At 36.4% G+C, this 25,278-nt stretch overlaps 2 protein-coding genes across 4 annotated transcripts in view; both read right to left on the bottom strand.

Annotated features, from left to right (window-relative positions):
- Positions 1 to 11,202, bottom strand: part of LOC116717721 (focal adhesion kinase 1-like) — a 61,911-nt gene extending 50,709 nt beyond the window's left edge. The window contains exons 1-2 of one of the 2 annotated variants that reach the window (XM_032559283.1): positions 10,967 to 11,202; positions 965 to 991 (exon numbers count right to left, since the gene is read on the bottom strand). Coding sequence is in view for 1 of the 2 variants with exons in the window: in XM_032559276.1 (XP_032415167.1) it covers positions 965 to 991; positions 9,013 to 9,049 (64 nt within the window). In the remaining variant the exon portion in view is untranslated. Of the gene's footprint in view, positions 1 to 964; positions 992 to 9,012; positions 9,145 to 10,966 lie in introns of those variants that run through there. The other variant, XM_032559276.1, reaches the window with a different exon arrangement.
- Positions 11,203 to 14,426: 3,224 nt separating this feature from the next.
- Positions 14,427 to 23,520, bottom strand: LOC116717620 (protein NDRG1-like). Of its 2 annotated transcripts, none has more exons than XM_032559117.1 (12): positions 23,104 to 23,520; positions 18,756 to 18,861; positions 18,104 to 18,224; positions 17,936 to 17,998; positions 17,785 to 17,845; positions 17,365 to 17,451; positions 17,065 to 17,121; positions 16,793 to 16,959; positions 16,597 to 16,696; positions 16,235 to 16,270; positions 16,107 to 16,158; positions 14,427 to 15,625 (listed from the first exon to the last, which is right to left on the bottom strand). In XM_032559117.1, exons 3-12 carry the CDS (start codon positions 18,184 to 18,186, stop codon positions 15,405 to 15,407), a joined length of 927 nt encoding a protein of 308 aa, XP_032415008.1. In that variant the 5' UTR covers positions 18,187 to 18,224; positions 18,756 to 18,861; positions 23,104 to 23,520; the 3' UTR covers positions 14,427 to 15,404. The 2 variants fall into 2 exon arrangements, with proteins under 2 accessions (XP_032415008.1, XP_032415007.1); XM_032559116.1 differs by lacking the exon at positions 23,104 to 23,520 and adding an exon at positions 19,207 to 21,294.
- Positions 23,521 to 25,278: the final 1,758 nt, after the last annotated feature.

Below are 25,278 nucleotides of genomic sequence, written 5' to 3' on the forward strand. Positions count from 1 at the left end.
CTGAACTGAGTCACATCTATGTTTAAATATTAACAGATAGAATATCTAAATAATAAGAGGTTGATTTTATTTATTTTTGTCATGCTGCATGTGGCATGTATACACATATTTTATTCCTTAAAGTCAAAGTCACTGTTTACATTTTACTCAAATCCAATAAATGTGAAAGCTTTCAGTAAAAAACAAAACAAAACTGAATTACAAATTAAATCGCTTTTTGGAGGTTTAATTAATCGAAATATTGTTCTGATAGTTTACTGAAAGAAAACAAAAAAATAGTAGTTTTAAAGATTCATTGTAGACCTCAAGCAGCCGTAGTCGAGGCTACCAGTTTCTGCTGCTGTCAGTCAGAAACTGATCTGGCTGTAGCCATGTTTCTTCCAAAGAGATCTGCTAAAGTTAAGTCTCGGAAATCTAAAATATGCCTTGATACTTTTTTGGGAATAAAATCTTCCTGGCTCTCAACATCCCGATCGAAGATGTGCTGCAGGACCATCGGTTACCTAGCAACAACTAAGGAGGGAGAATGGAGCTAAGGGTAACGTTACACGGCTTATCTATATCTTTAAAATTATTTCAGCTCAACCTCGATCTGCTCCATGAAACAGTATAGCCAAACCTCATTCAGACTCATGCAGTTTAAAACAGCTGAATTTTATTAAACAAATAATGTCATTTTTATTTTAAAACTTGAATTAAATTCCTGCCAAACTTCAAAAGGAATACAATATTCAAGAAAATGAAGAAATGTTTATACTATAACAGAGCTGAACACATACTGCAACCACCTACGGGTAGTGTGTGAAAGAAATGTAATTTAACATCGCACCAGGCTGTGATCTACAGCTAGAACTAATACATAAATGATTCCATTTATAATCTGACAGAAAAAAACCCCAAATAAATTAAAATAGAAAAACAATATACACCAAATATACAGCACAGAAGAACAAATTTTACTCACCAGCATAATAAGATATTCTGGAAATCTCTGGAAAAGAGGAGACATGAAACAAATATTTTACTTTGTTAGCCTTGACAGTAAAACATGCAAGAGTTTTACATGGTGAATAATTACAGTGACAGGATGTAAATCAACGGAGCTGTGGCATAAATGAGTCACCACACTATGTAGCACATAATTTATTCACAGTGTGCAGTGGACGTACTGTTCTCTGATTCCTTAAAATAAAAACTGCATCTTACACTGATCACAAAAAAACCTGTGCGGGTTTACAGTGGCTGAACTTCAAATTAAGAAAGAAAAAATAAAAAAAAGTTAGGCAAACTTACTTTCTTTTACTTTCTAATTGGAAAAATCAATTAGGGATTTTCCCAGACTAAACCTTAAGACTCCACAAAAAAAAAAAAAAAAAGTAAAAATGAAGTTCACTATAGCAGATATTTCTACAATGGAAAGGTTTTAAATATAGAACCTGGAAAAGACAGAAACTGAAAGGAAGGAAGGACAAGAAAATAAAGAAAGAAGGAAGAGGAAAACATAGGAAAGAAGAAGAAAGTACAGGGGGGAGGACACAAGGAAAGGAGGAAGGTAGAACACAATGAAGGCAAGCAGGAAGGACACATGGAAGGAAAGACTCAAGGAAGCCAAGAAACAAAATGAAACCAGAAGGGAATGAAGGATAAAGCAAAATAAAGGTAGAAAAAGAAATAATGGAAACAGAGAAGAACACAAGTAAATTAAGAAGTAGACCACAAAGAAAAGGTGGAAGGACACAAGGATGGAAAGAAAGACCAAAGGAAAGACAGAAAAATCCTAGAAAGGCCCAGGCACAGGAAATGTTATGGGGGGAAAATAGGGAGGAAGGAAGGAGACAAGGAACAGAGACAGGAGGAAAACAAGGAAAGAGGGACACAACTATTAGACGTTGATGTAGGGGGGAAAAAAGAGACTGAAAATAATTCTAGAAATCCACATATTTCTTTTAGTCATGTTATTTTTCCATACTTATCCAGACCTGTAAAATATTAAAATCAAATTCCAGACTTTTCCAGTCTGCACAGAACATCCTGGTAACGAGTAAAACTAATGAGCAAATCCAAAAGTACTCTGCTGACTTAAAACCTAGACTGCTCAATAAAGCCGACTTATTGCCAGGAAAAATCTAATCCCAGACTGCAGGTCCACTTATTTAAATGCCAGTCAGTGCAAACCAACCCGGTTACACAGCAGCTGAAACGGATCCGGAGGATACGATATGTGCTGGGGTCTCTCACTCAGGTGGAACGAAGCGAGAGTCATGACTGGACAGAATTTATCTGCTCCGTCATGCTGTAATAACTTTACGCAGAGTCTCTAATCTGCTTCCTGGCCTCAGTTTCCTTCCAATCACGACTTTAATCAGAGCCCTCACGAACGCTTTGCTGTATTCTTTTTCAAAAATGACACTAAAATGAGCAGCTTGATGAAATGTTCTACACTGTGAGGCTATGCTGACTCCTGTTACTAAGCAACAGCCACTAAGCAGGACCGTGGCACTAATAAGGATGCAAATGCTTTGTCTTTTAATACTTGTGGGATAAATTCCAAACAGTCCAAGACTGGAGTGTAATATGTAGTTGGAGAACGCTTTCAGCTCCCGTGTTGCATAAAAAATGCTGTACCTCTTGCTAGAAATTAATTTGCAAATAAGTAATCAGACAGGATTATAATTCACAATTTCATAGTGGCACATTTAAGATATAACATACCAGAGCAGGATAGGTTATATTAAAGTTTTTTGGACCAGCTTAAGCTTTGGGTTACAACACATCTTTCATTTTGCTTAGTTAAAGAAAAAAAATATGTAACTGCATTTATTTCAGATCTAAAGTGAACTTAACATCCGGCTGTTTAGTTTCCCACCAATCCCAGAGATTATCGTTAAATTAAGATCTGTACATGATGTAGGTCAATCCATGCCTGACTACATTGTCTCATTCTTCTTACAGCTACTGTTTTACGACCGGAACCAGATGAATCAAGACAATGTCTCACTGTAATAGCCTCTTATATGTAATTTAGAAAGGAAAACTATCCTCTAATTTAAAAGCTGGATGCTCTGTAAGTTTAAAAAGGTACTGGAGCCTATTCTTTCACATTACAGTGCTGCGCCTAGACGAGATAAACAGACGTATTCTTCTAGGCAAAAACTGAATTCTCTTCTTAATGTGTGTTTTGCAATATATTTAATCAAAAAAGCAGGAAGATCTACTAACCATACTTTGTCACTGTGGTTTTACCAGATCAGACCATAATTCTTATTCAAAGATGACTGTTAGCATTATTTTTTCAACTTATTATTGTGTTAGTGGATCTTATCAATTTTATCAGTTTTGGTAATTTGTGAAGTTGTCTATCTGATGCAGACCAATGACTTCCCCTGACAGGAGAGAGAAGAAGCTCACTGTACCACTGTGCTACCTCATGAAGAAAATAATAGCAATATAAAATGTCCTGTCAAATGGCAATATCGACGTAATGATGTCACAACCAGTTACTGACACAGAGCGCACATAACTCCTGGCTACACATCGCTCCAGCTGGTGGCAATAATGCAGCTCTTACTTGGCTTGCCTTCTGCTTTTAAAGCTCAGAAGAGGCACCACAACAACAATAACATTGCATACTATTTATGTGTTAACACATACAGCAGTCCACTGGGTGAAAAGAGGAGATTGCTCTTTTTTCCCCTTAGTGCCGTATCAGACAGCAGTGCAGAATCACTGCTTGAATCCAGTAATATTTCTGGGTTTAAATTTGGCTCACAGAGTTGCTCCACTGAGGATATTACTCACTGGAGTCTCTGGAAGCCACTTTAATCATATGTAAGGTGTTCAATACAGGAGAATAGAGCTCAACAACATCTATGCTTTTAGTAGTTAAATTTCAATGCAGAGATAAGATTGTAATTGATTTTATCTTTACAATACACAGTAAGAATTGAAAGCCCCACCTGGTATTTAGTTAAATCCAGGTGGTGATTTTTTTTCCATCTTGAAAGTGTATTTTGGCTGGAGGGAATTAAGCCATAAGAGTAATAAAGAGTGGAATAAACAAAGATGATTTGTGATTTGAACAATATGTGAATCGTTAAAAGAATGTCAAAAAATAATTTTGGAGCTTCTTTCAAGTGAGATTGCAATTCTTGAACAATCTCAGGAATGCTCAGCATGTCTTTCGCCATGTCACATTTTCCTATAATCACATAATCCACTTATTGCCACAAACATGTACAAACAACAAAAAGGAAAGAAAGGGAAGCTGTAAACCTGAAACTAAGGTGCAATAGGGAAGCAGGTTTAACAGGAAGCATTGTTTCTTGACGTTTGGATAAAAAAAAGTTAATTTCTGAAGCTGAAATGCATGTTTATCTTCCTCATGAGTTTTCCAGTGTAGTTTTAAGTGAGTATTTTAACATTAACACATTACCTTGCCATCAAGAGATACAACCTCACTTTGAATCATGAAGATCTTTGGTTTAAAACCAGAACCTAAAAGTGGTACTGAAACATGCGTTACTTCAAGAGGCAAAAAAATAAAATAATTTTCAGTTGCATGATTCTTTTCCTCCTACTCTATCACACCCCCTTCCTGCTCTTAGCTTCTTTCTATCTCCTATTGAAAAAAAAAAAAGACAAAAAAAAACATCTACTGCCTCTGGCTACCAACCACAAAGGCTACGCAAGTTGACTCAACGCTGAGGGCATTGCACAACTGCATTCTCATCAAGAAAACAACAACAGCAGTGTCGTGAAGCTGCTTTCTGCAATGTTCAGTTCGCCACGGAGGCGTACGCTAATACACACGTGCAACGCAATTTTGGAGCAGAAATCAAAGCCCTTACAGAAACAGCTACAGCTTCAATGATGTGCAACAGTTGAAGAGTTAATACAGCAGCTCAGACCGTAAACATCACTGAAATTATCAGTGTCCGTTATCACATCTGGATTTTTCATCTTAGGCTGAAAACATATCAACATGCATCAACTTTAAGAGCTTAGCAGCAAATAGAGTAAGTATCACACTTGCAAAACGCTCGTATTTAAAAATTAACCCTGAATCACATTATTCCTTACTCAGAAATGTATACTTGTGCCATGACAACCTCAGTTGACCACAATGAATAACTTAACCAAAACAGTGAAGAACAGATGCAAACAAGGGCAGAGGCTTGCCTTGATGACCTTTCACTGGTTCATCCAGTAACCCTGTTCATCAAAATATACTGAACTACAATTAAATTGTTGGATTTTTATTTGTGTTTTAATGTTAAAAAATAACTTGTTTATTTTTTTAGTTCAGGTGTTTTTACATTGCTTTTTTCCTTAATGCAGTGGTGAACTTCCAAAGAATATCAGCGATTCAGGTTTATTAGATTCCGAATCAGCTCTGTCATTAACCTAGCTCCTGTCAATTTTATGGAATAAAATAAGAAAATATGTTGTAAATTACATTATTTCTGTTTTTAAGAGTATCTAAGTTTATTTTTTCCTGAGATCTGTGAATTTCTATCTAGAATGGGTAGAAGGAAGGCAACAGCTGTAGCCCATCTCCTGGTGCTACCTCCTCCATTTTTACTCCACATTTCTCCTAAGGCTGCAGGTATTACAGTGTACACATTTTTTTCTACCACATGTTTTCCTTTCACTAAACTTTCCATTAATATATGCAGGAATCCAGTATTCTGAAAAGCCAGCTTCTTTAGCAAAGACCATTAATCATTAATTGACTTGTGCAGGATTGCTGTTAAATATCCTTATGGTCCTGTAGGCCATAACATAATATTTCTCTGTTAAAACATAATTTCATACTGCTCTTATGTAATATTCTAATTGTCAGAATAATTGATTTTTGGGTTTAATTAGCTGCAAGTCATGAAAATTGACAATTAAAAATTAGAAATATATTAACTGTGTAATTAATCTATTAAAGTTTTTCTTTTAGAATAACTAAAGAACCTCAACATTCCTAATTTTTTGAGATTCATTTTTGCTGTCATGTTCAAAAGCAGAAGCACTTTCTAGGTTCTACGTATCAGTGCATAAAGTTCCTTTGCTGAGCTGAGTTTAATAAATGAGTCTTAGCTCTGTTTGTATGCATGGGAAACTGTGCCCCCTTTCACTGTCATTCGCACAAAGGAAAATTTCTATAGTTCAGTGATAAATAAAGATAAACTTTTAACCTTAGCAGTTCCTTATGCTTCACAGTAAACAGGAACTATGATTTCCATTTTAGGCTGCACAACCTCTGATTCAGGCCAGATCTACTCATATAGATTCTTCTCACTTCTCCTTTGAAATAAAACCCTTTCACTCAACGAGACACAAAGGAGGCTCTCGTTTATAATCCAAGTCAGATGCAGTTTAACATTCTGATGTTTTTTTGTCTGAGTTCTCTCACTGACAGAAAGACTAGACTCATCATAAATCATGAATAAATCAGAGCTTTCTTCACTTACAATGCACCGTTTAGTGCTTAAAAATGGGACAATTTAATAAAATGAGAATATGGCATTCTTGAATTGTTTCGTGTGGGGAAAAAATCATAGCAGATGAAGAATATGTCATCTGTGGCAATAACAATAAGCTTCAATTAATCATTTTGTAAACCCTGAAAATAGATGATTTGGTTTAACTTCTTACTTTTTCCATTGTCAGTTCAATGAGAGCAAAGCCAAATAATGCATTTGTTTGAAGCATGAAAGAACACAGTTGTTATGTGATGTTAGCAGTCCACTTATGCTACTTAATGCAGCTGATGTCTTAAAATAAACTATTAAATAACAGATGAGTTTTATGGTTTTAACAATTCTTCATCTGTGAGACTTTTGGCAAGTAGATTTCTAAATAAAATGATTATTGAGTTTTTAACACCTCTAACCATCAATATCTTTGTCATTACGATAAATATCACAAAATACTGTAATAAAATTTTGTTATTTTTAATTTTTTTCTGCTCAATTTATTTTTCTTTTTTAATGCATACATTTATATTTTCTAGTCTCATAACAGTTGTAGCCATTGTCACCCATTCCTGGTAATTCAAACTATCTTAACAAAAAGATCAACTTTATGTTAACAAAAGAGCAAAAGTGATAAAACCCAGAGCATCTACATGTATAATTCGCCAAAATAACTATTACTTCAAAGGCAATGACATATTTAAAAACTGATCATGAAAAGTCTGAGACCTCAAATTTTAGGTTATTATCACTGTGTTAAACAGCAAATATTAAAAGTTATATGAATTCTGTCAACTAAAACCCTACTAGCCTGATTTTAAAAAGCTATGATGCCCTAAGTAAAAGTTGTATTTTTCTTTTCTCTATCTGATATATTTATTTAAATGAGGGGTTACTGAAATAACATAAGATGAGAAATTATCAACTCGTTAATGGGACATTTTAGTTATTGTATTTAAAAACCTTTAAAAAAAATTTAAACTGAAAATTTCAAGACTTTTGCAGAGTAAAGCGTTTTAAGGTAAAGAAAAATGAACGCATAAAATGTTCATTATTATAGTTAGCTTACTATTAATTACACAATCTCAGTATCTAACACAGAGTCGTGACCACATTGAATAACTTATGCAAAACAGTGAGGAATGGATGCAAATAAGCGCCGACTGATGATGGCAGCAGGAGGTCTGCCTCAAGCCACACTTTTCACTGATAACTCCAGGCAGCCTACTGTGGAAAATACGACAAACATAGATCCAACAAATTAATTATAAGAGTTCTTGACATCCCCCCTCCCTAAATTTTAAAAGGTAATTAAATTCTATATATTACTACAATTCAACTGCCATTTCATGGGAATTTCACAGATGGATGCTGCACTTAAAGATATGTAACCGTTTCCTCTGTCTGTTTACGACACAGCTTGTGAAGTGTAAAGAATATGACACAAACTGCCAGGTATCTTAGCCATAGTTATTAGTGCAATAGCAGGAAACATAGCCCGAGGCACAGGATGGGTGTTGGAGCCAGAGCTGCTCGGGGGATCCAACGCAGCACGATAAAGGAACCACATTTGAGGTGAGACATGAAACAACGCAACTTACTCGAAATTATAAGGCACAGTTTTATCTTAAAAGATTAAGAGGGTGTGTTTGTTTTTATTTCTTACAACCGCAGATGTGAACGCAGAGCACAGTCACTTCACTTCCAGGAGGGCCTGAGGGCCACTTGTGTCCAAGAATTTACACGTACTTCTTACTTTATATATAAAATCGCCTCAAGTTGGTTTGTGTAGAAAATTATTTCTAACATCGACAATGACATTTGATAGCTGAGGGCTGTTGCTGTTTTGTTGTATTAGCCATAAATAAAGGCACAGGCATGAACAAGTGCAAAAAGATCTTATTCTATGTGATCTTTCTGGACAACAATAAAAAAAAAAAATCTCCAATCCATATTAGCCTCAAGACCTCTATGCTACAGTAAATCCTAGATGAAAAAGGTAACCTCGGGACACAAAACATAATCAAAAGCTTAGGGTTGAAAACTACTCATTTAAAGTTCAAATTACTTCAATGGACGAAGTCTCAGCACTTTTTAATGGACTTTCCTCACAGTTTCAAAGGGAGACATTGGCAGTATGTCCCATCATTAGATCAGGAGTAATTTAAAATCATTCACTAGAAAATAAGAGAGTGTTCTCTGTTGACAGGACAACACATGTTCAGAGAGGCAACCAGGATTCAGATTATGCAGGCCAAAAAAGAAGAAGAAAAAAAAATTGTGCCACTTAATTTATCTGTCAAAGCTGTTTCAGACACCAAGCTGCCAGGTTTGTCAAAGAAAAACAGAGCAGGCTGTCAACGTTCATGCGTCTTTATTTGTCTCTGCTCTCTACCTGCCTGATAGGTTGCATGCAACCGCTTGCATGGCTGTGAGCAGCACAAATTCCTTTCCAGCCCTCAGCCTGCCAGAGCCCCTCTACCTGGCTATCACAGAGCAGTTTAACACAGACTCATCCAGCCATGAGTAAAGCTTCTCGCCCACATACCTCCATTGGTGCAGCCCAGAAAGTCCCAGAACTGCATGTTAGCGATCGATGAGCAGAGGATAACACCTCCACCAAAAACCCTCCAAACGTCCGTATGTGTACCTCTCCTGTTGCTCCACTTCCTAGTTGCACTGTATGCTGTCACTTATAGGGGAGGAGGGAAAAAGCCCGCCTACAATCGTTTCAGACTGACGCACCTGGGGGCTGAGTTCACCTCCAAACAGCTGCCTCCTCCCTCTGGATTCACTTCCCATCGCTTTCTCAACAGCTTCCTCATCTTTCCCACGACTCTCTGTCCTTCATCCCTATCGCTCCACCACAGCGGGAATGATTAATCCACCATCATCCTCAGTGCTGAGTGACATCCACATACCTGCGTCCTTATGGCACTGAAGGTAAAAGGAGGTAGAAAGCTGACAGAATCAATCTCAGTGGAAACCCTTCTACAAATATAAATGAGCGTTAGTCAAATAAATAAATAGATTTTCAGTATAATACAACATTTTTCTAAGATCATGTAGTCACATTTTTGTGTACTCGACAGTGTAATAAAAAAAGAGAGACTGTGACAGTCCCCTTTGAAATTCTAGTTTTGTAGATTGAGCTTTGGATGTAAAAAGGTTTTATTTTTGAAAATAAATGTGCAATATTGCCATAGACCTGGGCTAAAAAAAAAGAATTCTGCTAATTTCTAGCCAAAACATATATTTTGGTTCAGGAAAATAAAAATCTTAAACTCTCCTTAACTCAGCTTGCACAAGCTAACTATGCTTTACCTTGTGGCATCACTGCATACAAGGTATGGCCGAGTGTTCTCCACATCTAATTAACAAAAACCTGTTAAATGTGTGTTAAAGCTATAGATGTGTTTATGTTATTTCTTGCTGTTCATTTATAGTATCTAAATTTGAGTGTTGATCAGTATTAACAGTGTTTTAAATTTCAAAGCTAGGGTAAATATCTAAGTCACCTGTACAGATTGCAATAGGCAGGTTAAAATAAATATGTTCCTCTCCAACAACAAACAGGACAAAGATGTTATTTATTTTTAGTAGAACGCTTACAAAAAAATTGCTACGTAGGAAGAGTAGCTAGTGAGTCATTATCTGTCTCTTAAAACATTAAAGATATGCTGTAAATCCTTGTAATTTGGCTTCATCTAAATCCCTTTCCATAACCTAGAGGAATTAACTAGGGATGCAGAAATGGCTCTGGAGGCAGGTGGAAAGATGTGACCGCAGCCAAAAGTCACAGAGAGGAAAAAAGAAAAGCACAGCTTTCACTCAAAAACCACTGAAAGAAGCCAAAGGAAGGAAACTAAGAAATCACAACCATACCAAGCACCAATCTGAGCTTAATCATAACTACAATTGCATTTGTATTTATTTCCTGTCCCCCCCAAGACTAGTTTTTTTGTTTCTCTGTTTATTCTGAAACTGTATCTATCTAAACACTAGTATGTTTCAGGGAGCATCAGATATCTGTGTCGTTTTTGTGATTCACAAGGCAGAAAGCAAGCCATAAACTTACAGTCAGGTAAAAGACAGAGCTGCTCCTCAAATTGTATCCTTAAACACAACAACGATACTCGGACTATGTAACCAGTTGCTCAACAATAAAACAGATGTTTCGCCTGAATATTATTGCTCATCATGGCAGAAACGCACCTTGGTTTTGGACCTTTGCACCTACGGGATTAACACAGAGGGGTGGTTTCGGCCACTGCACCACTGTTTGTATGCTGGGAATACAAATGACTTCGTGATTTCCCCAAATCACGGCAATTTCCCCAAATGCGTTTCCGAGCACCCCCAAAAAAAAAAGCACCCACGCGTGTAACGTTCACGTTAACCCCATTGTCTCTCAGTGTGTTACCCCCCTTTATTGCTAAGCTAACTGAGCTAACAGTTGGCTATTCCCACTCAGTCCGCCCCCAGGAGGGATCAATACTCACCCGCTTCAGCCCAGAGGTCCGGCCGCTCCTTGTCTCCAAACCTGGCCGCCTTATCCAGCGAGGAGCGGCTAATGTGGCATTTATATCCGCTGGAAACAGAACCGGCTCCGGCGCTTGGGTCGCTCTCTCAGTCTGTTGTCCACAACAGCGCCGTGCCCGGTTGTCGGTGTCCACTGACGTTAGCTGACAGCGCTGCTGCTGCTGCCGCTGGAGGAGCCAGGTTTCAACAACATGGCTGCAGCAGCTGGGGCCCACTGTCCACCCATACATATAATAATGTTATCTGACTTTTTATAACAGCGACCCCTCAGTAAAAATACAAATTTAAGCAAATATTAAGAGATTTTAAAACTATTCTATAGACATTTTCATGTTGTGTATATTGACAAAAATGACTCAATGTTTAATTAAATGTAAAATAAAACATTATAAAATAAAATAAAACCCTTTTTTTGGGGTGCTTTTTTCAACTACAAGTTGGAAAAAATAACCAGAAAGGTTCTCTAAAAGATTCTACAAGATAACTATTAAGGTTTTTCATCAACCTTAATTTGAATTTCAATATGGCTGTTGTGAGTGTTTCATTGTGGAGGGAAGGGGGAAGTGGGGTAAACAAAGTCTGCTAACAGCATCAATTACAATAACGATAAACATTTTGTAAAATTTTTTTAAATCAAAAGGCAATAATGAAAAATAATGGGAAACTTGATTTCTCTTTTTAAAATTTTACGTGTAAGTGTTTTCTGAATATGCCTTTTCTCTTTGCTGTGGTGAAAATCAGAAAATTATATAGAAACTTAGATTTACACCAGGAGTAAAAGTCGTTCATCTGTATTCCTCATATGTTTTTTTAACTATTATTGTACTGATGTGCTTTCCAAAATGTTGTTCATCTTTTGTAAATAAGCATTACCACAATAGAGAACTGAAAGAAAACAATATTACCCCTCAAAAAAGTGACAAAAATTATAGAAAAAATAAAAACAAACAATGAAAAAAAAAAGAAAAAAAGGCAAAAGATTTCAGAAAAGAGGACAGAAAAATAAAGAATGCAGCCAATCCTTTGGAATAGATACATAACCTATATATATGACATGGTTGTGTAATACCTATTTAACAAAATAAATGTTATTTTTCAGCTTACTTATATGGCACCCTTCTGAATTATTGGTACAACTAATAAAGATGTGTAATAATCTGAAAAGAAATAAAGTCATTATTGCAGTTCTATAATCTGAAATGTAATAATTTAGAAAATGTGACTTTTAATATGATTATAACTTTTATTAAAATGTTCTACATGTATGCTGTATTAATATATTGTTATTGGTTTAAAACCTTACATTCTGACTGTAAAAGGCGCTGTTTACACCTGAAAGGTATTGTCCTGCAGAGCTGTTTTACACCCACAAAACAAGTAGAGAAAATCTAAAATAAATACATATTAAAAATGTTCTTGAGTGTAATGAGGGTATGTATTTCAAAATGTTTTGATTTTCATGGCATTATGAGCCAGATGTTGAGAACCATCCATGGGCAGTGTCCTCACAGGGTGGAACGTACGTTTCTAACTGGATATGTGAGAAAACAGGCAGAATGTTTTGGTTCTCAATGGTGGTGATTATATATTTTAATGGTTTTCAATATGAAAAGAAAATGAAACCAAAATTTCTGTTCTTCTGTTTTTTGACAATAACAGACTTGTGTTTGTGTTGGGTCTAAGTAAACAGGATAACTACAGACTGGAAGCAATGAAGCAACTGGAACACAGAAAAACAGGTATGAAGGGAACACAAAATGGACATCTGGAAAATCTGGCAGGGAGGTGAGGAAACTAACACCCTTTTAACTACTGGGAGGGTTAATGAGTGGGATGAGAACCAGACAGGTGTGACTAATCAGAAGAATTTTGAGCAGCTGCAGAAGAACCTCGGCAGATAACTATGGGGAGGTGACTAAGACTGGAACAGGGGAAAACTAAACTAAAAGATCTTCCAGCAGTGCAGAAGAGATGGATAGTGATGAGGATGAAAAAAACAACAGTGCAGGAAAGGAGGATGATGATGAGGGAGAAAAAGATGGCACAAGAAGTGGATGGTGATGAGGAGGATGAAGATCAATCACACAGGAGAAGATGATGATGGTGAGTATGCTTCAAACAACCCAGTAGACGATGGGGATTAATAGGGTGATGCTAAGAATCTTTTCTAAGAGGAGGCACAGTAAAGGTCTCGGGAGTTGACATTGAGGAAGCAGAGGAGATTTTACAGTGCTGTCTATGGCATCTACAATGTCGAGCAGGTAAGGTGGGGGTTGCTGCTAGTAATGTCTAAGCTGCGTTGTTGCTTATGCTAAGGATAAACTCCATTGCAGGATAAGGATAAGCTCTGGAATGTGTATTTGGCTGCTGTACCTGGGGATGCAGCAGGTAGCGTACCAGATCCACAAACTTGAGCCATCTAGGGCTGGGGCAAACCCCATCTGGTAGAGGATGTAGGACCAGGATCAGGCCTTGATTGAAGCCTCAGTTTATCTACTATTTTGCTGTTTACTTACTATTCTCTTCTTGGCTTTTGTTGTTTTGTAGATTTTCTTTTGCAGAATAATATTGTGTTTTAAAGGTTTTGTTTTTTTCAAAATAAAATTTCGTGTGACTTCTGAATTTCTGTGACTTTTTTTTATTTGCTTTGTTTTGTGCTTTGCCACTGAAAGAGAATCTATGGCATTTACCTCAGAATTTATAATGACTTCAATGCACTGAAACACACTGACATGAAACGACTCTTGACATGCAAGTAGGAGCCCTACACTGAGCAAGAACGGAGCTCTTATGTTTATATGAAGTCTTAAGAGATTTCTTCCATGAATAATTCATCACAGCAGCCTAATGAACAACAGACAAAAGAAGCTTTGAAATCTAGATGCACCCCCAGACCTACGCGCATACATAAGTGCATGCATAAACCAAATAATTGTGACTTTGATGCTGGCTGTCATTATATTGCCTTGGATTTGTTTCTCAGTCATTTCACTCTCACAGCCCAAAACAATCCATCTACTCATGGGCCTACACAAACAGTCCCACCTACACATGCATGCAGCTAATCTCCATACAAACACAAGTTCAAGCAGACACACACTGATGTCACAGATAGCCTTTAAACAGACATGTACAAACTGACTTGAGGGAGCTCAGGGCTTTGTAAAGGATTTTCAGAAACTCAAGCTGCAAAGATTATATCGAGGTGGACCATGATTACAACCTATATTTACACATTTGTATAACTCTCCATAGATTACAGACACAGTTTTTCATTTGTGACCACTGCAGTTGCAGATTGCAATAGCTTTATTGTCAGTGTATGCATAAATACTTTTTGTTTTGGATTAGACATAGTTTAGGATTTTCAAGCAAAATTCACCAAATGAATGGATAATATGAGTGTTAAAGGAGTTAGTATTATCTTGTACATGTTGCCCTTTATTGCACAGCAGTAAGAAAACAATCATGACTGACACAAAAGTTGACTTTTTGCATGATTCGTTACAGAACACTATACGGCATTTGACATCTAAACTTGTTATATACCTCCATCTAGTGGTCTATCTGCCTACCCATCTTGTTGGGAGTTGAAATTAAATTCCATTCAATTCTTCTTTTTTTCAATTTTTAAGAAACAAATGTCTATAAATATATTCTCATAGCCTAGTTTTATCAAGTCAAATTATTTCTACATAGTTTAAGAATATGTAGAAGTGGGAGTGAAAATATGCTCACAACAGAGTTGAAAGCAAAATATTTTCAGGAAATATGATCATAGCTTTTAACTGACTGTATATTAACTTAAGTTTAATTTCAAGCATGTTAAATCTGATGTAAAAAGTGTTCTCAATGAATTGGTCTGTCAATTGCCATTAAATAAAGTGCTTAGAAATTACCACAGTATGTGAACACTGTTGTTGACTGCAACTGTTTACATTCATAAAGTTAATAATGTTGACTTTACAATTCAGTTCTGCGAGTCTGACCTTTTTACTCCTTATTTATCACATTTTATTTAAGTTTCTACAACAATTGCAACTACAACTCCTAAAGACAAAACCTCCAACAACACTGTACACAAATCCATGACATTTTGAAAAGAATTACCTGACAACTTTTGTTATTTTCTCCTCTACTTTATTTAAAGAGAAAAATGAAAAACACAATGAAGCTTACAACTCCGACAAGCTGGTAGTTAAGGTAAAAGACGACATCATTAGACAGGCAAAAGAAAATCAAGAATAAAATAAGTTAAAATTATGTGATCTTTTATGTGACAGACAAAATAAATATGATGATTGGATTACTTTAAGGAAATTACTAATAAAGATGCAAGTGCAGGTATAGTAAGTCTTGAACTGAGTTAAGTGCGAGAGTCTAAGTAGCACTGATATTCTAGCATGCCAGTTCAGCTGTGTTTGAGATGTTGTGGCTTAAAGTAGAAATATTCTCCATGGAGACATCAGTGTGTGCACGCCCGCGCCTCTCCTCGGTGCCATGTGAATGTGTTCGTCCACGCTCATTGGTGTGTGCGCGGCCTCGAGAGCCATCGACTGACATATTGCTGCAGCTGGAGGTTGTCCTTGAGCGAAGTCTGGTCATACTGGCGCTGGACACTGAAAAAAAAAAGATAAATAAGTTTTTATTACTCTGCACTAACAAAATCTATGATTTTTTAAATTATTTGATATAGTTTTTTATAATAATAGTTGTGGTTTTATATGTGTAATTTGTAATGGTTGAACATTAGAAAATTAATTCTCTGAATACACAAATGAATCAAGAAAAAATATTTCAGCATTTAAAAAAACAAACAAAACAAGTAATCACTGAAGGAGAAGTTAAAATAACCTTGAATAAAAAAAAAAACAAAAATAGATCTTTATTAGGTCTTGTTGAAATCAGTGGTCAGAAGAAAATGGGCAGACTGATGTAACAGTAACAGAAAGGTAACAGAAGTACAAATAGCCACTCTTAACAGCCAAAATATGAATCTATCTAACAAATAACTAAGGCAATTGTCCAATCCAATGTTAGCAAGGTCTCTCAAATAAAGTGGCCAATGAGTGCATAGTGTACAAATATTTAGTAACTTACAGTATCCCATTCCTTGGATAAAATATTTAAGAGCTTCAATCACTTTGGCTGGCTGTTGAGAGAAAAATAAAATATAGTCAACTTTTTCTTGACCAAAATGGAGTAGAGTATATGACTTACTGTCATACCTGAACAACTTGAGGAAGTCCTCCGCAGTCTGCCATCTGGAAGAAAGACAGAGCAGCACAATTATAGCTTTCTAGCACCATTTTGTGTCATAAAATAAATTATCAGCAGGAGAGGATACATAATAAATATTTTATTAATAAATAAAATGTCAACAGTGATTCAAACAGTTCATTGCACAGAGCTGCGCAGCCTTTGGGTTGGCATAAATGCTCACAACAATGCTTACAAACTAGTACATTGGTGTAGGGGGCAGAAGACAAGACTTGGCCCCAACATGACAGCATTTTGTCTGGTAAAATACAATAAACATGCATCAAAAACAGCTCTACTCTTTTCATTATCCAATCCAGGATTTGTTTACCTTGAGCAGTGTGGTCTTTGTGGGGTTCAGTTTAGAGTTGCAGTCAACCACAGCTTCCACAGCTGGAGAACTATCCCCAACAACCAACAGGGATGAGCACCTATGTGATCCACAGAGCCAGAAGGAGTTTTAATTGTTACGAGGTGAGCTTGCTGCCAATGTTTTATCTGCTTTTCAGATCTATTGTTTCACTCACATGAGTGTCTTGACATTGACGTTCCCTCCAGGGACAGGCCTCTCTACCTCCAGAGCGTTGCGGTTGTTGTAGGAACGTAGAAACTGACTCACGTTGGATTGGTTCATTGTTGTTGTGATGTAGTGACGATATGTCGACACAAGGTCTTGATTTGTCTGGATCTCATCCTATAGTAACAGTGCAGATGCATTATGCATGTTACACTTTTGTTCAGATTTTTTTTAATCATAAACATATAAAAAGCCAATATTCTGTTGTTCCAGATAACTTACCTTACCAAACAAGTGTGTGATAATTCTGTCTGGAAGAGTGAGGGTCCAATCAGTAATCTATAGTATGACACAAACACTTGCAGGTTTACAATAGAAAGGGGGATCAAAACTGTGAGTTAAGTGAAACATACTCTGTGTTACATAATAACCTTTTTGAATATGAAAGGAGATAAAACTGTCTATAATTAACTTTTAAAATGCAATCACAAGCTTGGACGTTTGTAGCTGCTGAGTAAATACCTCATCTTTACATATAACAGCATCTGAATATATGGAGGACATTCAAAGATACGTCTATACCTTGTTTGCAACAGTATCCATTAGGCTCTCTGCATTGGGGTTAATGTTGATCAGAACCAATCCATCCACTAAATCAGGGTGATTCAGCTAAACAAAGAAGAAAACATTTGCCAGCTGTTCAGTTGTACAGTCAGGATATTCATTGGCATGACATTTCTCTTCTGTTAAAAATTGGGAGGGTGTTCATGGCACAGACGACAAAATCACTTTTACACTAAATCCTCATGTACAATATGAATTTGACTAATATGGCTTAATCTAGAACTTTAATTTATAAATTCTGATGTGTGTTTAATTGTCTGTCCATTCCCATATAAACAGAAATAAAATAAAAAACAAGAATAGGTTATTCATTTCAAAATATTGTGTGCAGGAGCATCATCTCAAGATTTGATTGAATCTGAAAAGATTCAGACTTACTGCAAATCTGGCCAGGATGTAAGCTCCAGCTCCAACTCCCACACCAATTATACTATTCATCCTGCAAAGCACACAAAAATTAGCTTAATGGCTCAATATCTAGAAAGATACTACTGAAAGTGTTTGCTTTTGATGTTTCTACATGTCTTACTCAAAGTGATTGAGGACAGAGGGAAGAACCTCAGAGAGCTGGTCCATGGTGGGATAGGTGTACCTGAAGGATCAAATCTCTGATTTAAAAGCAGTTTTAAGCTATGGTTGAATAACTGTTCAACTACAAATTTAAATCTGAGTCTTAAAAAAAAAGAAGTCTACTCACGCAGTGGGCAGAGTCTTGGCTTCCTCATGTTGTCCAGGAGCTTCAATGTGACAAACAGGTAAATGACGAACAATTTCATGCATGTCTTCATGGTTGAACAGAGTCTCAAAACAAGATTTATCTGGAAAGAAAAAAAAATACACATATGTATACACTCTTGTGTTAATTACTCACATTGATGCCTCTTTCAACTAAAGCATATGAATCATTTGGCATGTAGAGGAAGTATGACAGTATAGAAAACATTTTTTTTGGTGGGGTCAAACCAAAAGGTTTGTGACATTCCCTGACATTTCAATGAAGCTATGGTGAAATGATTCAGCTTAATATTTTGCAAGTCATCCTACTGATTTATTTAATAAAAATGGGAGTGGGGCCTAGAAAACACTTTTTTCTTTCCACTTACTGTGAGACTATGAGTTTGGTTGAGCAGTAAGACGCAACATGACTTAATTTTTTTCTGATGTCCAGAATTCCACATTTGAATTGCTTTCATATTCCTGCATCAGACCCATACTAATAATACATATACATAATTAGAAACTGATTCTTCAGCAGCTACAACATTTTGACGAACTTATTTAATTTCAGTACAAATCCTTAAAGGTAAACTACACAATCACCGCTGATGGATCTCTGGGCTGCAGCTTACGGTTAAGTCCAATATCATGAAAGGTCAGGATGACGGGTCGGTTCGCTTTAGGAGTTCCTGTCAAGATGCAGTGGAGGTCCCCATACTGAGTCTCCACGTGCTCCTCCTGATACAACATTTACATAGAAATAATCAGGTCACTCTGCTTTAGAGTACATTCCATCAAACATGCTGTTCACTTTGGCCAATGGACAAATGCAGATTGCACTGGAGTAAAATTACATTAAAGAGAATACCTTGCTTTGTTAAGTCTGTGCTTTATTTTTGCTTTTACTTTTACCAAAGTAGTCAGCATTAATGTGCACAATCCTAGTACTTATATACTATGATTTGTTTGTAAATAAGTTAACCATACCACAAAAAGAGAGAAAATAGATCAATGCAAACAAAAAAAAATCAAATAACATAACATAGATCTATGTCACTGACGCGTTTTTACTGTCATACTCACGGTGATTTGAGGCTCAAAGACAGAGTCATCGTTCTCCTCCAGAACCATGGTGGCTGCTTCAGAGCAGGTAGATGGGATATAAATTCTTTTGAAATGTGATTCTCTTCAGCTAGATACTCAGTGCAGTGTGCAGGTCAGTATGTCTCTGACAGACTTTATGGTTGAGCTGGTTTTTATATCCTCAGACACTGATCTACTTTTAAGTCTTAACACCAACCTGGTTCAGGCGGGGCTAAATGGCCTTTTTCCTTGTTAATCTGACCTCAGGCTGCTGTGTTTCCACAGAGACAGAAGTTTCTTGTATTTGGAATTAAATTCATGAATTAGGACACCCTTACTGCAAAATAAATGTCAGCATGCTTTACCTGAAAATAAAATAACATCTAAGAGAAAGATCACTTTTCAAATATTACAATCTTTTTGACTTTCTGCATTTTGACACATGTTCAGCTGTTGAGCAGCTAACTCAAACCAAAAACAGGAGCCAGGTTCTTAGATTTGATGTTTATCAGTTTGCATGAAGACATCATACAAATCTCTATATGTTTACTTGGGTTATGAGGAGGTCTGCTGTTTAATTTCTGCAGGTCATAATATAGCAGGCTGTTAATGATATAGCTCAGGCATTGGGACCCTCCTTTTACAGCTGCATTTTCAAATTAATTTCAATATACTACACTCGAATGATAATGCCAGTTCATTAACTACTGTGTAAAGGTGATGTCTGCTTTTTAATGCACTTCACTCATGCACTTCACTTTCAAGGCCATTATTATTATTACTTACTTTATTATTGCTATAAAAAGTTTAGTTGCGTAAAGCAGAGTGGCTCTTATTGGTAGCCTAAATGTTATCTCAAAGAACCTTAGAGCCATCCTTTAAATCTTAAATCAAATTGTAACAACAAATCGTAAGTCATGCTAACAAAATGTAGTGGTACCTCACAATAACTGTAAAGATTTTTATTTTTATGGAAGTTTACATACAGGACTAGACAGGTAAAAACAAATTAATTTACATTTATTTAAAATGGTTCATGAAATTGACCTAGCAAGTAAGGAACTGTGCACTTTTGTTAATTATTTGACAAAACAGTTGATCCCTCACTATAACAGATACTACTCCATCTGTTTTTGATTAATCTTTATAGCTTTGACACCATAAATATGATCTTTTTGACTTGAAAGCTCCATTACAACAACTTGCTTCAAATCCAAACAAAACTTTAGAATAACCAACATCTAAACAGGAAACAGATTGTTTCTTATTGAAAGTGAGTTGTGCTTATTCTGCAATTTTTTTTTTAATTATTATTTTATTAATTATCTTTGGAAAAACAAGGATGTTAAATATTTTTTTTTATTTTGTCCTAAGTCACCAAATTCTGTTTCAAACCACTTTAGGTCTGTGCTATTTGACAGATCTACTGCTATTGAAGCATCCGGCAGAACTTTGTTCCTACTGTCCCTTTGCTGAGACTGCACAAATCTTTATTTTAATTTTTTTTATTAAATCAACTCATCAACTCAGTGGAAGTTGAGAGCAGAAGTTGAACAGCAGACAGTAACACCTGGCTGAGTGGAAACACAGCAGACCTACATATGGACTCCAACACAGCCTGGACCATATAACACGCTGTGCTGCATGGCAGCAGAGTATGTAGCAGGTTTAATCCATTTAACGATGGCTAAAGAGCAGCAAGTAGCAGATGGGTCTTACTCAGCTTCACGTCATTCTCAAAGCCACTGCATCTTTGGAACCCTAACTGGAGTCTGGCCTGCAAACCTATTTTTTCTGTCCCATTTCCTATTGTCCGTATGCTCAAACACAAGCTTGGGTTTGGGTTTACTAAATATTTCTGAATTTTAGTGTCTCTGCAAATTATTGCCAGTTGTCAGAATTAAGCTACAACATGACAGCATTTAACTTGAATCAGCTTTCATTATTTTTGTCTACAACCTACCAAAAAATAATAAAAAACATAAGCAAATCGAATCAAATACATAAATAATTAACTATTTGGATTTCAGACCAGATCAAATATCACAAAAACACAAATTAATTAATCCATTCATCCATTATCTGTCTGGTGTTCTTACTGTTTCTCTATGAGGGATAAACTTGTTTTTATATTTCCAAACTACTTATGGAGAGTGAAGAGTGTCTAATGACAATAAATAACTTATGTAATAATTATTTAAGTGTGCCATTAATTTATTAAAACTCTTCACTGTCCATAGATCTGTGTCTTTTGATCCATCTTTAAATAATATAAGTTGATTCATAAATTGATTATTTAAAAATGTACAATAAAGTTTTGTAAAATGCATTTTTCTTTATCTTTTTTTTTTATTTTTACAAATATAAGTCAACAGATCTTAATTAAATGTTCAGCTTGGATTTAATTTAAATGTAAATAATGAACCTCTTGTCGTTTTGATGTTTCTGAACTAAATAAACTTTATTTGCCGGTCAGAATCCAGAGCTGTGCAGATCATTACCAACTTCAACTGTGATCTCTACCGAAACAGAGATGCTCGGCGTTAAGCAACATCACCAGTCAGATCCACTTTTCTGTTGAAAAATCATCTAGCTTCAACCATGTTTATTATCTTTCACGTCCCTTGAACTATTTACTTTAAAAAAGTTGTAAAATTACAAAATAAAAACAGAATTTTCCTCCACTTTTCAAGTTTCTCTAATGTGTTTTGAAAAAAAAAATCAACTTAAAATAGCAGTAAAGCTGAACTGATTATTTGCAGTGGTTGCATGAAACAATATAGTGATCAAATTGTGTCTTAACATGCAAAACTACAGCTGAGTGTGGCTTCACCCCCTAAGAACTTTCTGTCAGCTGTCGGCTGTTATTCTGAATTATGTCACAGCTTCATGGCAGCACAGTGCTTCCCATGCATGAAGGGGAAAAAAATTATAGCAATCTCTCAGTCCATTGTACAATACAGAATATTAGCAAGCAAAGACCTTATTTATAATATTTTTATACCATCATAAGCCTAAATAGTGTTAAAATGTAAATTTTCTGAGTGTAAGTAATGTCACATATTTTCTACATTATACTAAAACAATAACTATGGTTGGGTTTAATTCTCGTTCATGCTCAGTCTTTAGTCTAAGACAGTTCAGGACGCCCCCTTGTGGATTTAAATAATCCCTTCACTCCTTTCAGAGCCTTAAATTTATTGCTGGTGTGTTTTTCAGAGAAGAAAACATTTAAAACCCATTACTTTAGAGCAATAAACTGTCATGTAACAGAAGCATGGTTTCTGATTGCTGGTTCAATACCAACACCAGTTTCAGATAAAATGGGAAGATTTCTGAATTAAAAGCAGGTAAATCTGTAAATATAACCATCAAAAGCCAAATAACAAACTCATATGGTATTTTAAAACTCGATATGCACATTTGACTTTACGGTAACCCAGAAGAAGAGCTGTTGAATATAGTCATTTCCGACAGTGAGCTCTCATTCATTTTGCAACATTTTTCTGTTGGATAATAAATTAAGGAACAACAACAAAAGAAAATCCAAAAAGCCGCTTTGGAGCCGAAAGAGCCCACTCTTTTTGGTGATCCAAGCCAAAAGAGCCGGTGGTACTGTTTGTTTGGATTTGCTGTTTGTCTGCTGCTTCCCTCGTCATTCATCAGGGGTGCCCAAAGTCGGTCTTTGAGGGCCGGCATCCTGCATGTTTTAGTTCTCTCTCTGGTGGTAGCAACAACCTTTTCAGCATGTCAATGTTCTTCTTAGGCCTTCTAATGAGCCATCATTGAATCCAGGTGCATAAAACCAGGGAGAGAGCTAAAACATGCAGGATGCCGGCCCTCGAGGACTGACTTTGGGCAACACTTCATTAGATGGTGCCAAGAGGCTGCACTTACCTGGAGGGTGTGCCTGCTGTCTGGTTTCAGCGCATCTGTGATCAATCACCTCGTCATCTAGGAGTCTATGAGGAGCGGACTGCCAGCACTTGAGTGTTTGCCAGTTATGGTACTCTGCGTCCCTCTGAGTCAGCTTTTTGAAGTTTCTCTGAAATTATTTCAAAGAATATTTCCCTGTTGCTTCTCTCTCAGGTGTTTCCTTATGGCGCCTTAGGTTTTACCCACTGGTTGCCCAAGTCTCTCTCCTCTTTTGCTGAAGAATTGTTGACAGTTCCCGGATTCACTGCTACTGAATTCAGAAATTCAGTCGGATCGCTCCTCACCTCTCCTCACAAGAACTTAACTGTCTGCCTTCCACTGCAAGCCTCTCCCATCAACCTCCAAAGAACTCTGTCTGGATCACACATTGGAACCTGGATCATCTCAAGGACCACTGCAAAGAGATCACAACCCCAGACTCCATAATACTTCCCCCCCCAACCTCCTGCCAGAAACTCATCACACCAATTAAGACCTTTTCAGTTCCTCATAATTCAACGTGTATCTGCTTGGAGGGAGTTACAGTGTATTCAACTCACCATCTCGCCCACTGCTTTCAGAGTTCGGATGACCCCGGCTTCCCATCCACAGGACAAGAGCCGCACACTCACATTTCGTCATTGTCAAAATAAACTTTATTTATCTGATTTCCTTTTCTCCTGATTGTGTTCTGTATGTGGGTCAAAAGTTTGAACCCAACATGACACTTTGTCCTTCCTTCATAGATTTTTACTGAAAATGTAAAGGTGACAACTTGTGGTGGCAACCCCTCAGTCTGCAGGTGAAAGTCTAACTCTCCAGCTCTCGGCTTTCAAAATGTTCTAATTATACACACAGCAGCTGTTCCTGCCTGCCACATGCTCGACTCTGAGTGTGTTTCTTCCATGTATGTGTGCGTCATGCCCTTTATGTGTACAAGGCTGGAAATGTCTGAGATAATAATCTGTGGAAAATATTCAATTTAGATTAGCTCAAGACTCCCACAACATTTTAAACAACCAGATCATATTTTCATATTTCAGAAAGTATTCACACTGCAATCAGAAACTTCAATGAATCTTCTTGGATGGTTAATTGATAGTTCACAATGATGTAATCCATACTTGTGAAGTGTAATTAAAATTAAACTTTTTAAATTTCATTTAAATAACCAGCATCATGAAAACCAAAGAACTAAAACTGAGGATTACAGATGCTCTCAGTTTAAAGTGTACAGAAAAGAAAAATTGACCTCTCTAAGCTGGTGGGGTCATGATTGTAATGAAAGGTGGTTTTAAAATGTGTTACCACCCAGGGGCTAAATAAAATGCACAACATTATTTTCAAAAACATTTTTGTAAAAAAAATGTACAAATTCTACCTATTGGTTTATCACAAACAAATAAATATGTAGTTTATTTAGCATTTTTTAGGTAAAATCACAAAGTTCTGTACATTACACCATTAAACAGTTATGTAAAATCAATTTAAAAAAGGATTGGATAGTTAAAAAAATAAAACGCTCAGCGAAGTTCACAGTTCTCAAATTCAACAAGATTCTGAGGCTGTTGCTGAAAAGACTGTCACCTTCAGTTTTCAGCCTCGTATGTGGCTCAATCAGCAGGCCCTGAGCACAAGGCCTCAGGTATCTAGTGTCTATTTCAAGCTTTAAAAGTAAGTACTGAGGCTTTGTAATGTTCACTGAAGTCGGTAGGGCACCAATGTAAGTGGGTGTGAAATATTGTGATGTGTGAAAACTGCTAGTGAAAACCCAGCAGATTGTGGACGTTTTGCAGGGAGATAAATAATGATTTGCTGGGGACATTCCTGAGGCTTTTCACAATAATTCAGTCTCAAAGAAATTAAAACATTAGTACCAATTCCCAGTTTAGACTGTGAGACAATTTCCAATTCTGACTTGGAGACAATATCACTCAATTTTTGCTGTTTTTCTTAAGTGACAAAAATACAAATTAACCAAAGACAGGAAATGAACATCCAACAAAAAAAATAAAAATGTCAAAATAGATCTTCAGAGAGATTTTCATAACAATGGCAAAAATCCCAACACTGTAATCCTTGCTTGAAAGGATTACAGTAAATTACCTTTACTGGGATAAAATTGATTTAATTGGAGTTTGAATTAAACTGAAGCTT

Source organism: Xiphophorus hellerii, chromosome 3, assembly GCF_003331165.1.
Source record: "Xiphophorus hellerii strain 12219 chromosome 3, Xiphophorus_hellerii-4.1, whole genome shotgun sequence".
In the NCBI taxonomy this organism is placed as follows: domain Eukaryota; kingdom Metazoa; phylum Chordata; class Actinopteri; order Cyprinodontiformes; family Poeciliidae; genus Xiphophorus; species Xiphophorus hellerii.